General features: G+C 38.8%; 1 protein-coding gene across 1 annotated transcript in view; it reads left to right on the forward strand.

Annotated features, from left to right (window-relative positions):
- The window catches only part of LRP2 (LDL receptor related protein 2), a 158,611-nt gene that overhangs the window by 53,206 nt on the left and 89,949 nt on the right, over positions 1 to 15,456 (forward strand). Inside the window, 5 exon segments of the mRNA XM_061135388.1 lie at positions 8,755 to 8,947; positions 10,622 to 10,747; positions 11,703 to 11,833; positions 14,014 to 14,148; positions 14,512 to 14,793. Coding sequence (XP_060991371.1) covers positions 8,755 to 8,947; positions 10,622 to 10,747; positions 11,703 to 11,833; positions 14,014 to 14,148; positions 14,512 to 14,793 — 867 coding nt within the window.

The following is a 15,456-nucleotide window of genomic DNA, read 5'->3' on the forward strand; positions in this document are numbered from 1 at the left end:
GTGAGGCTATGGGGGAATTGTTTGTATGGAAGTGTACCTGGAAAATGTAAGAAATGTCATGTCAACAAAGAGAAGGTCAGTTGGTAAGATCAAAAACAAAAACAAAAACAAAATAAGTTACAAATGAGACTGCATTTTAAAACATTTATAGATGTAATTGGACAGCTACAAATATTACCATATTGATACTTCATAAAAGGAGGGTTAAATGTATGAAAGATGTTAATGGGTTAATTGACTAGAGGCTGTTCCCTTTATTCAAGCAGCCAGATTGAGCCAATGGAATGATCTCTGTTTAGGGTTACTACACTACCTAAATGGAATAAGAATATTTTTAAAAGATGTGAATTATATGTAAATATAGATTTACTGTAAGTTTCTAGTTGATTGGAATTCTGTTAAAATCTTCATAATCCTCACAGAAAGGTAAATTATAGTCAGTCACACCTTATCAGTTGGGTACTATCATGATCCAGTACTTTGATTTTACTATCCACTAATAGGTCGAAAACTGAAGTCTGGAAAAAAAAAAAAAAGAGTAGCCAGAATAACATAGCAACTAAGAGGGCCAGCTCAGGCACTCATTGCTTAGTTTTGAATCCTGACTTCTCACATTTCTTAGCTGTATAATCTCGGGAATGTTACTGTGAAATAGGAATAATAATAAAGGCACTACATAACTCATAATGTTTTTGATAGGATTTTAGGGTAATGCATTTAAAACCCCCTAGAATAATGCCTGGAAAATAGTAAATATTTTCAGTAAATGTTAGCTAGGTGGTTGGATGGCATTACTGACTCAATGGACATGAATTTGAGCAAACTCCAGGAAATAGTGAAGGCCAGGGAGGCCTGCTGTGCTGCAGTTCATGGAGTCACAAAGAGTTGGACATGACTTAGCAACTGAAGAACAACAAAAGCTATTATTGTAGCTGTTATCAATGAAAAACTCTATTACTCTGCTCCACCCTGCCCCAACTCAGACTTGCTCACTAGAAGTAATTCCTTACCATTCTTTTGTCCCTGTGTTTCTAAATACTTACACTTACTAATACTTATACTGTTACTAATACTTACTAATACAATAATTAGTAAGTATTAGTAATTAGTAAGTTACTAATACTTACTAATGCTTAGACCATTACTGAGTCCAAGCTCATACAACTCACTGCATGACAGGCTAGTAAACCTAGAGATGACGTGTTCCGGCCAGGAATAGCAACTTTATTTGGAAAGCCAGCAGACCAAGAAGGTGGTGGACTAGTATCCCAAAAAACCATCTTACCCAAGTTAGAATTCAGGCCTCTTTTATATTAAAAGCAGAGAGGATTTGGCCTGTGAATCCTATGTCCTTGGAGCTATCCATGTAATCTGTTTACCATGTTCCTGTAAACTACCAACAAAGCAAAAGCTGTTCTCTGTTCTGCAACTTTTTATCTCTATAGAAGGAAGTAGAAAGTATTAGACACTCAGTCATGTCTGACTCTTTGAGACCCCATGGACTGTAGCCCACCAGACTCCTCTGTCCAAGGAATTCTCCAGGCAAGAATACTGGAGTGGGTTGCCATTCCCTTCTCCAGGTATCTTCCTGACCCAGGGATCAAACCCACGTCTCCTGCATCACAGACAGATTCTTTACCACTAGGGCCCCCTGGGAAGCCTTTTATCTGTGTGTGTGTGTGTGTTCAGTCACTCAGTCGTGTCCAGCTCTTTGCGACCCCATGAACTGTAGCCTCCCAGGCTCCTCTCCTCTGTCCAAGGAATTCTCCAGGCAAGAATAGTGGAGTGGGTTGCCATTTCCTACTCCAGGGTTTTATCTCTATATGAAGGGAAAATTTATACCTTTAAATGTCACAGCCTTGAGAATGGACTATCCTGTGTATTTTATCCCATAGGCAACATTCCTTTACAAAAGGTGCCGAGCCTGCATGACTAAGCACAGGCAACAGAGCAAGGGTTAGAGCTAAAGGAATAGATGCAAAATGGAATCAGGGTTATTCTTCTCTGTTGTAGTACCTTTTCTTGATTTGTCATTTAGACATTTATTTTCCTTGTTACAGATAAGGAATCAGCTCTCTTTTCCCCTCCCTTTCTCCTTAAAAAACTAGAACGTAATTTTTTGTTCACTGTTAAATCAAGTAGTATTTCATGATGACATTTCTTGAACAAATGTTGATTCTTCCCCCCCGGAGTTTAACAATTGCTCCATCTTCATTTGCTTAGTTTCTTCTATAGCTATTATATTTTCCCCAAACAGAGCTATCAAATGCTTGTCTGTGTATTTACATATTTATCAAATGCAAAATCTGTGATTTTTTCCCCCTCTGCTGTATAGTTGAATCTGGCACACAGCTCTTCTGACCTCCATCTGCTGCTTCTCTCTGCTGGTTTTCCTATTTCTGGCAAGCCATTTATTTTTCTTTCCAGACTTATTTCCATACTTTGCCGAAACACATTGTATCATAGCTTTGAATGGGTAGGGTGGTATATAATTTGAGTCTGAATCTGCTTTTATTTTGCCCTGCAACTTGATCATTTGACAAGGTGTAGGGTGAAAGTAGTTTTACCTTAGAAATTTGACGACATTGCTGCACTGTCTTCTAGGAGCCCACGTCGGAAGTCCTGTGCCATCTGCAGTAGCATTTCAGTGTATATGACCTTTCTGGGGGGAGAGTCTTTTTGTTTCTCTTTGGAAACTTTTAGCATCTTTTTGTGATCCTTTTCATCTTGAGATTCATCTCCTATTCTGGGAGTTTTCTTGCCCCTGCTTTTTCTATTCAAGCATGTTAGGTTAATCATCTGTTTTCTTCTTATCTGTCCTTTCCTAGTTTTCATCTCTATCATTTCGTTCTACTTTCTGTGAGATTTTTTTTTTGGCATTTTAGTTTTAGTCTATCTGATATTTAATTTTCAATGTTGAAGAGCTCCTTCTTGCTCTCTGATTATCTCTTTTTAAAAATAAAGCCTGGGACTTCCCTGGTGGTTCAGTGGCTAGGACTCCATGCTCCCAAAGTAGGGGGCTCAGATGTGATCCTTGGTCAAGGAACCAGACCCCACATTCCCCAGCTAAGACCCAGTGCAAATTAATTAATTAATTAATTGAAAAATAAATTTAATCTTTTCTTAGTCTATGAAGATATTAATTACATTAAATGATTAATTTTTCTCTTTCCATTTCCTTTGGGTTGCTTTTTCTTTTGGGGTTGTTTTCAGATGTCCTTTTTTTTTTTTTTTTTTTTTAAGCTTTTTATTTATTTATTTATTTTTTTTTTTTTTATTGGTAGGAGGCCAATCACTTCACAACATCTCAGTGGGTTTTGTCATACATTGATATGGCTGATTCATATCAGATGTCCTTTTTATGAAGGAAACTTAAATTTCTTTGAGCCTTGTTTGAGCAAAGCTATAAAGTGCTGACCAGAAAGCTATAGGTATGAATGGGCCTCATCAGTTGGTGATCAAGCAGCCTTTTTGTTGAGAAGTTTCCAAATGTCAGTATCAGCAAGTCCTTTCTGGAGATAGTCAATTTCTTCTTAGTAGATGCTCCCATCCTCCCTGTTGGGGTGAGGAGTAAGAGGGGGAAGCTAGTACCTGCGTTCTGGGAGTAGTGCAGGTGAGAGGGGGCGGAGGTCCCTTCAGTCCCGTGTTCACAGGCATACTCCTCCTGTGTTCAGTTCTGTGCAGATCCCAGTCCTCTCTCATGCCACATGTCCTCAGCCTGCAGCCTCTCTGAGTTGAGTTCCCCCTAAGGAAAAAAATTCTCAGGTCTGTTAGAGGAGGCAGAAAAGAGGTGTGTCATAGATGCTCAGGGTCTTGGGTTCAGCTGTTCCCCATACCACCTTTTTGATTTATCTGTTGGCTGTGGTGAGTCTTCATTGTTGCATGTGGGCTTTCTCTTGTTGACGCGAGCGAGGGCTACTCTGCCTTGTGATGTGCGGGCTTCTTGTTGCGGTAGCTTCTCTTGTTCCAGCACACAGGCTGTAGGTGTGCAGGCTTCAGGAGTTGGAGCTCGTGGGCTCTAGGGTGTTCTCAGTAGTTGTGGCACACAGGCTTAGTTGCTCCGTGGCTTGTGGGATCCTCCCTGACCAGGGATCAAACCAGTGTCCCTTGCATTACAAGGCAGGTTCTTAACCACTGGACACCAGGGAAGCCTCTATACCAGGTTAGTTACTCACCCCTGCCTTTTTCAGAATCTGGGGTCTCTGCGTGCAGATAAGCTGAGGCATCTGCATATGTGGATGTTGGTGCTCACCTCTACTGGTATATCTCACCTTTTATTTAGTTAGTTACCCCTTCTCCAGTTCCTTTCTCTTCATCTGTTCTTCTACTGAAAGGAAGAGGAGATAAACGTGTGGTTGATCTGTTATTTTGAACCAGAAGACCTTTTTTCTGAGGACTAGAATTACATCTGCAGAGCTACTACACACAGGCTGTCTCCCATTGGTGCCTCCACAGGTCAGATTCCTTTAGCTTTGGCAACTGAAGTTCTCATCATGGTTTTCTTTCTTCTTTTTTTAAAAAATAAATTTCAAGTCCACATGCTGAGAAAATTGCCTTTTAAAATAGTGGTTAAACTCTGCACTTTGGTTAGGGAGGTATGACGTTTGCTCTGTTTTTCCGAGTGAGAAGGTGAAATTCAGTGAGTTTATGTGCAAAAACTGTTCCAAGTCACATTGAAGTCAATATGGGCTAACCCTCAGGGAACTTGCCCCATCAGTAATCCTTTCTCTTCTCCAACTTTTTTTGTTCTATTGACTTATCCTCATCAGATATGCTGAAGTCTCTCTCATCCTAAAAATCCTTCAACCTACCCTCTACTTCATGTTCCTCTTTAATTGTAGTCTTCTGTCCTCAAGTTTGTGGACAAGCACCTTGAAAGTTTGGTGTACATTTTTTTAAGCTCGACTTCCATATCTGCATTTCTCACCTCTTTGTACTATGTCGCTTTCTTGAAACCAATCTTATCCCAGTCACCTCCAGTCACTTTGTTATAAACTTGCAGTTCTTATCTTTGGCACCTTAGTCATTTTCTTAAATTTTTTTCCCCCTTGACAACACACTCCTGAATTTCCTTCTGTTTCTTGACCATTATTTCTAGTGTTCCTTAAATGTTTTTTCTTTCAGTTCAGTTCAGTTCAGTCACTCAGTCGTGTCTGACTGTTTGCGACCCCATGAACCGCAGAACACCAGGCCTCCCTGTCCATCACCACCTCCCAGAGTCCACCCAAACCCATGTCCATTGAGTCGGTGATGCCATCTAACCATCTCATCCTCTGTCGTCCCCTTCTCCTCCCGCCCTTAATCTTTCCCAACATCAGGGTTGTTTCAAATGAGTCAGCTGTTCGCATCAGGTGGCCAGAGTATTGGAGTTTCAGCTTCAACATCAGTCCTTCCAATGAACACCCAGGACTGATCTCTTTTAGGAATGATCTCCTTTAGGATGGACTGGTTGGATCTCCTTGCATTAAGTTAACTGTAGTTACTGAAGTAAGCATCAACACCACACAGTTCAAAAGCATCAATGCTTCGGCTCCCAGCTTTGTTTATAGTCTAACTCTCACATCCATACATGACCACTGGAAAAACCATAGCCTTGACTAGACGGACCTTTGTTGACAAAGTGATGTCTCTACTTTTTAATATGCTGTCTAGGTTGGTCATAACTTTCCTTCCAAGGAGTAAGTGTCTTTTAATTTCATGACTGCAATCACCATCTGTAGTGATTTTGGAGCCCGGAAAAATAAAGTCAGCTACTGTTTCCACTGTTTCCCCATCTATTTCCCCTGAAGTGATGGGACTGGATGCCATGATCTTAGTTTTCTGAATGTTGAGCTTTAAGCCAACTTTTTCACTCCTCTTTCACTTTCATCAAGAGGCTCTTTTAGTTCCTCTTCATTTTCTGCCATAAGGGTGGTGTCATCTGCATATCTAAGGTTATTGATATTTCTCCCGGCAATCTTGCTTCCAGCTGTGCTTCCTCCAGCCCAGCATTTCGCATGATGTACGCTGCATATAAGTTAAATAAGCAGGGTGACAATATACAGCCTTGACATACTCCTTTTCCTATTTGGAACCAGTCTGTTGTTCTATGTTCAGTTCTAACTGTTGCTTCCTGACCTGCATACAGGTTTCTCAAGAGGCAGGTCAGGTGGTCTGGTATTCCCATCTCTTTCAGAATTTTCCACAGTTTATTGTGATCCACACAGTCAAAGGCTTTGGCATAGTCAATAAAGCAGAAATAGATGTTTTTCTGGAATTCTCTTGCTTTTTCAATGATCCAGTGGATGTTGGCAATTTGATCTCTGGTTCCTCTGCCTTTTCTAAAACTAGCTTGAACATCTGGAAGTTCACGGTTCACGTATTGCTGAAGCCTGGCTTGGAGAATTTTGAGCATTACTTTACTAGCCTGTGAGATGAGTGCAATTGTGCGGTAGTTTGAGCATTCTTTGGCATTGCCTTTCTTTGGGATTAGAGTGAAAACTGACCTTTTCCAGTCCTGTGGCCACTGCTGAGTTTTCCAAATTTGCTGGCATATTGAGTGCAGCACTTTCACAGCATCATCTTTCACGATTTGAAATAGCTCAGCTGGAATTCCATCACCTCCACTAGCTTTGTTTTTTCTTTATCTGTCTTATATGCAATTGTGATCTCTAGTGTTCAACATGGGTTCTCTCTTCTAATTGTGCATTTTCTTCCACATAATTCTGCACCTTCTGAGTCTTTTGTTACCATCTAATGTAGTAAGTATAAATTAGTGTAGGGAAACTTATGATAGGCTATTTCCTGAATGCTTTTGCTCCTAACCTGGAGAATGACGGGAAAGGTCAGGGAAGGCTTCTTGCAGAAAGTGCTAAAAGTCTCAAACCAAGCTCACATTCTGGTGTTCGGATCCATTGCACCAATTGCCTGTTGGATACTTCAACTGGATATTCCACAAACCACCTGAAAACTGATGTGTCTAAATATTCACCATTCTTCTTCTCCAGACCTCCTGCCCCAAGGGAAAGGTGTCACTTCTTATCTGACACCCCACTCTCCCCAAAAATGGTGGTCACCCAAACTTCTCCCTTTCTTTTAGCCTCTATCATTAACTTGTTAACCTCTAGCCATGCTTCCGAACATGTGGAATCCTCAGTGTCTCTCTTTCCCACTTCCACATCTTTTCTACAGCCCTTCATTCACTACTTCCTTTGGGAAACCTCTCCATAGGACTTCCCTGGTGGTCCAGTGGTTAAGACTTTGCTTCCACTTCATGGGGCATTGGTTCAATCCGTGGTTAGGGAATTAAGATCCTGCATGCTGTGTGGTGGGGCCAAGATAAGTAAAGAAATAAAAACAAAACACATCTCTACACCTATTGCCATTGTTCAGTTGCTAAGTCATGTCTGACTCTTTGCAACCCCATGGATTGCAGCACACCAGGCTTCCCTTTCTTTCACCATCTCCTGGAGTTTGCTCATATTCATGTCAGTGATGCTGGTTAACCATCTCATCCTCCTGTACTTCCTGCCGTAATTTCCATACCATCCTGTCCATGCCTCCATCACAGCAGCCAATATTCTTCTATTGCTTTCCCTCTTGCCCTAATTGCCTCCCCTCACCTCTCCTACCTCATTATAGATATCTTGAAGACATGTCCACATTTCTGTCAAGATGCTTCACTTTTATATGACTCAGTTTTCCCATGTGGAAAGTAGAAATAATAGTAATTCCTGCTCTTGAGCTGTTGTGAGGATGGATGAATTCATGTAAAGTACTTAGGCTCGTTTCAGACTCATGAAGTGAAGTGAAGTGAAGTTGCTCAGTCGTGTCTGACTCTTTGTGACCCCATGGACTGTAGCCTACCAGGCTCCTCCATCCATGGGATTTTCCAGGCAAGAATACTGAAGTGGGTTGCCAGTGCCTTCTCCAGGAGATCTTCCTGACCCGGGACAAACCCCGCATTGTAGGCAGACGCTTTACCCAGGGATGTGGTGGCTCATAGTGAGTGTTCAGGATAAGCTGCTGTTAGTAATACTATTAGCAATATCATGTTTCCTCAATGTTTAGTATGGTGTCTGGCACACAGAGGACTTTCTTTGTATAATTTCTCAAATAAATAAATGGAAAAAACACTAGACTTGTTCCATCAAAAGAAAGAGGTGTAATTGTTTACTCTGAGTCACTTTTTTTTTTTTTTTTAAGAAAAAGGAGGGGGAAAGGCATAAAAATTCACCAAGGGAAAAGTGGTCTTTGTTTCTCCTTATACCCAGTTCCGATTTCCTTTCTGCCTGCTGGTCTTTCCCAAACTTGGCAACTTTGTGGCTCTGAATGAATTGTTGATGAGAAGGTTGGGTGGGAATGCCTCACAGATCCCCCCAGTCGTACCTGGCAGTGTCAGCTTATCAGTGCTGTCTGTGGGTGGTGGTTGTGAGTATGTGAACTCAGGTATCTCTTCTTCAGATGTTCTGTACTGAGAAATTTTTTTCTGGAAGGTTGAACAAGGGAGTAAATCCAGGCCATACCACTGCTGGTTCTGTTGAACAGAATCATATCTATTCTTTGAAATCCAAACTTTTGGAGATGAGTAGATTCTAGGTTTATCTCATGTGTTGCTTTGCAGTTTACAGTTGCTTTATTTAGTTTTTTAAAAGAATTTCATGTTACTGAAATATTCTTTGAGTTCTCACACAAAGTTTAAATATGCAGTGATAGGAAAATGTATATCATATAAAATATGCTTACTTTAATCCATGTCCATATTTTAATTTACAGGAAGAGAAATTATCACAGCTAAGAGGGTGCCAGGTGTTCAAAGTTTGAGTTTTGATTGGATTTCGAGGAATCTCTATTGGACAGATTCTTCTTATAGGAGTGTCAGTGTCATAAAGCTAGCTGATAAATCAAGACGTACAATCATCCAAAATTTAAATAACCCACGGTCAATCGTAGTTCATCCTACTGCTGGGTAAGTATGTTCATGTTTTCTTAAGAAAACAAGTGATGTTAGTGTGTGTTGGATACAGAGTTTTAGTTTGCAAGATGAGAAAGTGCTGGAAGTTGGTTGTACGACAGTGAATATACTTAGCACTACTGAACCATACACCTAAAAATGGTCAATTTTATTTAAAAAAAAAAAAGAAAAAGAAAACAAGTGATGCCATAGGTATTTGGCAAATCTAGTAAATACAAGATTGAACCATGTAAATTGAAATCACCTTAGATTGTATCCTTTTAGCATATGCTGAAATTATCACTTTACCTCCTTTCAAAAACTTTCTCCTAAGTTTTGGCTTTCCCAGCCTTCACTGAACTGTGTTTTTCTCATAGTCACATAGGACCAAACAGTGAGTCACAGATTCAGTGGAGAAGGAATGAATATGCAGCAGAATTATCAGGAAAGGCTCAAATTCCTTCCCAGCTTTAATGCATCGATACAAAGCTTACCAAAACTTTCTAAATCATTCAGTAGTTTTCAGAATGAAGTCTTTCAGACCACAAAGTGTTTAACCACTGCATTGTTGATGGAGTCAGGCAAGAAAAGACAGAGCATTTCACATCATCCCTTCTAGTTCTTACCTTTTATATTTAAATATGTTTGATAGTTTGATAGCTTACCCTAAAGTCTTAAGCCAGGTAGTTATGTTTTAATAGAATAATAAAAAAGTGATGACTGGTAACTTACTAAAGCCTGATTGAGGGTACATAGCAAACACTTTACATAGTGCATAATCTCATCTAATTCAAAAGCTGGTTTGTGAGTGAGCATATACAAGACCTGTTTTGGACCTCAGAGAGAGAAACTAACTTGCTCAACGACCCACCGCTATTAAGCAACAGTTAGTATTAAAATTCCAGACCTATCTGACTACAAAGCCTGTGTGTCTAACATATTTTAAAACTGACGATGCTATTGATAAGAAGCTTTATTGCCTGATAGAGAGTTAAATGTTGATTTTCTAGTGAATTTATCTTAAGCTAAGTCTTTGGCAGTGGATTTAAAAAAGGCGTTAAATTCCTTTCCTAATCAGTCGTTCATTTAAAACAATGTGAAGTCACATTTCAGAAAGTTACCTTTTGGAAAAGACTCATTTTAGTTCTTAAGGCTCACATGAAAGAGAAGAGCTTTTCCTCCCTACACTTATATTTTTCCTACCCTTTGAAGTAAAAAAAAGGCATAAAAAAGATGTCTTGGGTAAAACACCTTGGGTACATTGATTTGGGTGCATTTTTAATCAGGAATGAAATACTTTCCTGCAAATTCCTTGTGAAAGATGATTAAAGAGTCATCTAGTGGATCCTGGATGTTTAATCTAGAAAGTAAGTGAGAGATTATAAAATCTGTTTTTGTTTTTGTTTTGCTCATTGTTTATTTTATTTCAAGGACATGTAGTATTAATAATCTGAATTGTGTCTTTTTAAAGAGCCTACTTGGTGACAATAGTCCTGAAGTCTAGCTCAGTGGTTCTCTGCCCTAGATGCTCATTTTAATGCTATTTGTATTTTCTATATATTTTTTTAATATAAACCCTACAGAAAACTAGTTTGCAGCAATTCTCTGGAGAATCTGTGTTTGTGATAAATCTAAGTCACGTAGTTTGTGCCGATGTTAACATCTTTGATTTATTACCTCTTTTTCTAGGTATATATTCTTCTCGGTTTGGTACCGTCCTGCTAAAATCCTGAGGGCATGGACTGATGGGTCTAACATTTTACCTATAGTAAACAGTACTCTTGGGTGGCCCAGTGGGCTGTCCATTGATTGGAGGTAAGTAGGAATCATCCCAAATTGCTGCATTCCCACTTACTAAGGGAGACATATTGTAGTTGGCCAGCTTCTGCTGGGATGAAAATGTATGCATTAAAATGAATATTCTGAAAATTGCTAGAGGAAGCAAAATAGGGCAAGACCCAGGGAAATAGAAGAAGGATTTGATCAAGTACTGGTCATGTGTAATTTTTACAGGGGCCATCTTGAGGATAGGAAATCTTTGGTGTCAAAAAATGTATATTTACCTATATGCACTATGGGAGGATTTTTGGAATATCAAATTTAAATTTTAAGAAATTGACCTGTCAAGGAATATAGGAAAAGGTAACAGGGTAAACAAGCTTAGAGATATCAAATGCAAAAGCAGTTCATAGGAGAAAAAATAGGAAGAAATGTGTTTAACCTTTCAAACATAAGTTACTAATGATATTTTTCCTAAATGTGGATTTAATAAGGCAAAAACTAAAATTCTTAACTTGAAGATAACATTTCAGGTTTTCTAAGACATTTGAAAACCACTTCATGAAAGTTGCTTTGTTTTTCTGGGGAACATAAGACTATTAAACTTTGCTTAATGAATGTAAATGTGTCAACTGAACATGCTGTTCAGTTGAATTGCTCTTGTTGTTTAGTTGCTAAGTTGTGTATGACTCTTTTGCGACCCCATGGACTGTCCAACTCTTAGTTGTGTCCAGCTCTTTCCAACCCATGGACTGTAGCCCACCAGGTTCCTCTGTCCATGGGATTTCCCAGGCAAGAATACTGGCCTGGGTTGCCATTTCCTTCTTCAGGGGGTGTTCCTGACCCAGGGCTCGAACCCATGTCTCCTGCATTGCAGATGGATTCTTTACTGCTGAGCCACCAGGGAAGCCCCTGATTTTGAATGCCCTTATTATAGGGTGTGCTTTTCTAGTTTCTGAGTAACCAATAACTAAGTATTTTGTTATTCTAGTTCTTCACGATTATACTGGGTAGATGCCTTTTTTGATAAAATTGAGCACAGTACCTTTGATGGTTCAGACAGAAAAGCCCTGACCAATGTACATCAGTTGACAAATCCTTTTGGACTTGCTGTCTTTGAAGGTATGTTTTGAACCAAAAGTGTTTTATTTATACTGTGCAAGCTGTATAAAACTCATCCTCATTTGACAATCTCATAATTCCAAAAAAACTGGTCACTTATGAAATGGTGCTCTTATATCTAAATAAAACATTTGGTTTGTTGGTGAAATATTAATTTTTTTCTGTTTGAGACATTTTTATATAATAGTGCATCTGTTTTCTTCCTCCCATCTCCCCTCTTGTGAGTATAGGCATATTCTTGTGGGTTTGGTTGCTGGGAATAAGAATCTAGCTTGGCACCACGAAGCAGGTGGTTTGTTTAGTCTTGATAATAGGGTTTCTGTGAATGATTGTGTAGCATGTGCCAGGCCAAGAGTGTAAGGAGAAACTAAAATCTACCCTGGTTCTACTTGAGCAAACCATAATTAATCTAGTTAGAGAGGTGCCATTTTGTGATCCACCAAAGCCCCTACACTTATGCTAGTTGCGTCTCAGGTCGAAACTTCCTGCATGCGTGCTAAGTCACTCAGTTTGACTCACAAAGTATCTGACTCTCTGCGACTCAATGGACTATAACCCGCCAGGCTCCTCTGTCCATGGAATTCTCCAGGCAAGAATACTGGAGTGGGTTGCCATGCCCTCTGCCAGGGGATCTTCCCGATCCAGGGATTGAACCCACGTCTCCTGCATTGCAGGTGGATTCTTTCCCATTGAGCCACCAGGGAAGTCCTGAAATTTGCTACTGTGAATAATTGGCTTCTGCTTTAAAAAAAAAAGTAGGCACTGACTATAATTCAAAGACTTTCTCATACACATGTAGTGTGGAATGAATAACTAGTAAATATATTCCATACTCCCCCCTGTTGTCTGTGGGGGAGTCATGTTATTTTAAAATTTTTTAAGTGCTCTTGTGAGATTTTTGAGTCAGTTATAAATATGCAGCCCCCCTCTCCTCAGCCTGTGCATTCTTTCTCCCTTTCTACTAATGATGTCTGACACATCCTATTTGTTCTCACATAGTAACAGTATAAACGTGTTAAATTTTCTCTGCTCTTTGCTGGGATATTTTGCAGTTAAATAAAAATGCAGTTTTTATTTAATTGCTGGTTTGCAGTTTGATTGGCAGTCAGGCTAGGTATGATTTAGTGAGTCCAATGACTGATTAGTCATTGATTAGACCATAGATAAGGAAAACTGGTTTTATGATAAAGTTTCTGCCATCTTAGTCATTTTCTGGTCAGTTGGAATTTTTAGTTGGTTATTGTTTGTTTCTTTGGAAAACTCTATTGAAATATGTGTTTATTTCCCTGCTTCAGTATCTAAGGTAAAATTAATACAATTTAATTTTTGATGTTTAAAATCTTGTATGGCCTCTAACTTCCATTTTCAGCTTTGTGGAGCATTATTGTCTTTTAAGGTGTAGGAACACTTATATGGATAAATTTTATTGATCCCTAAACATACACTAACATTTCCTTCTTGAACTATATCTGTACTTTGCCTTCTCAAAGCTCACTTTGAAATTTGAAAGTCAAAGTTTTAAAAAAATGTTCTCATTAAACATGAAATATAAAATGTTTGACCTGGAAGAGAACTTAGAGATTAATTTTACTAGAAACACGAGCCCTCACACAGTGAAGATCACTCAGCAGTTTAGTGCTATGGCTAGGATAAGAATTCAGTCTCCTGAGGTATCATCTCATATTGTATAAAAGAATCCTGAGATTAAAAAAATTTTTACACATAGAGGGCTAAGCCCAATTGCATCACAATATTCCATGTTCCAATGTTCTTCCCTGAATCTGAACACTACTATTATTAAAAATATAGGCTTCTTCTAGGTAGGATCTCTCTCAGATATCTATACTAGCAACTCTTTCTACTGTTTTTATTCCCTCATTCCTCTAGCACTCTTGTATCAGGAAGTATTCTTCCAACTCTGTTGTTTTATTAAAGGTCCTTAGCTTCAGAGGCTCAAAAGTCTTTAAGAAAAAAAAAAAAAAAAAATATATATATATATATATATATATAAGCTTCTAAAGAGTCATTTCTAGAATTACAAATTATGGAAAACAGAAACATATTTATTTAAACAGATACTTATGAAAAAAGCTTCCCACATTTGGAAGAAGCATTACAAACATATTGCATTTTCCTAGGTGAGCTGTGGCAAATAAACTTATCACCATATTTCTTCTTAGACTATATATATGTTACTGATTGGAGACGTGGTATTATTCGATTCGGGAAATACAATGCTGCACGATCGGTTGTTCTCCGAAGTGGTGTTGGTTCTGTAATGCGTGCGAAAGTATATGATTCTAGAATCCAGACAGGTGAGTAATGTTGCCAGGTTGTTTTGTATGGACGTATTTAATGTGGTGGCTCATTTTACCTTTAATTTATTTACTATAACTCCTGATAGTTTTATCTTCCTGTCACTGAGATAATTTTAATGTGTAAGAATTTCTATTCAACTTTACTAACTTTAAGCATATGGGAGGAAAAACACGTTTCAGGACTTCTCTGTATTTAGATTGAATGTGTCATTTGGCACGTTCCTCTCCAAGAAGAAGTCAGTTTTTAATATTGGGTCTGACAAGTATTCTTTCCCATTCATTTTTTGTCACAAACCAAACCTGTGATCAACCTAAAAGGAATGTGCTTGACTCCCTCATGTGGGGGCGTTGCTTTTTCAGGGTCTAATGCCTGTAACCGACCCACCAACCCAAATGGCGACTGCAGTCACTTCTGCTTCCCAGTGCCGGATTCCCAGCGGGTGTGTGGCTGCCCCCATGGAATGAGTCTGGCTTCCAACCGTTTGACGTGTGTGGAGAGCGCATCCCAAGAGCCGCCCATGGAGCAGTGTGGCACGCTCTCCTTCCCCTGCCACAACGGCAGATGCGTGCCCCTTCAGTATCGCTGTGATGGCTTTGATGACTGTCTTGATAACAGTGATGAGGCTCAATGTACCACATCTAGTAAGTAGCTTATACATTAGCGATGCGTCCTGTGATATATAGAACAGAGAGAGGTGTGCTTTAAAAAAAAGGCTTAGGTTATCTCTATAGGAAAAAGGAATATGTACTCTAAAGGCTTTTAGAAAGCTGGATGATGAATATTATTCATAGATAATGTTACAGATGATTTCTACAGATTATTTGGACTATCCTCAATAAAACTTTTTTCTGATATTGGATGGACATGCAGAGTCACTGCATCTTGGCCTCTCCTACTCCGAAATAAAAGGGATCTAATCTATAGTACTGGAGAGAATGGTATCATGGAATAAGTGTTTGCAATAATAGCTTCTGAAAATCTCATGTACTATATTCCTTTTTCCTCCTGTAGGTGTAAAATGGATTATGGGTGAAATGGTGATTTTAACCTTTATAATCTTCTTTTGATGGTAATCTAATTTATAATAAATACTATTGTGAAAAATAAAAGAAAACTCAGAAATTTCTATCAAGGAGACATTAATAGAAAGAGAAATGACATTTGAAAATAAAAGTGCTCGTTTGTACATTTTTGAAATTTCAAAAGGTTTATTTTGTTTTGTTTTATTTTGCACTTTTCTTTTTTAAAAGTGCAGATTTTTACATAAATGTTTTATCAATTTCAAATGAGCCATATGCTGTGAG

The sequence above is a fragment of the Dama dama genome, chromosome 33 (assembly GCF_033118175.1).
Source record: "Dama dama isolate Ldn47 chromosome 33, ASM3311817v1, whole genome shotgun sequence".
Lineage (NCBI taxonomy): Eukaryota > Metazoa > Chordata > Mammalia > Artiodactyla > Cervidae > Dama > Dama dama.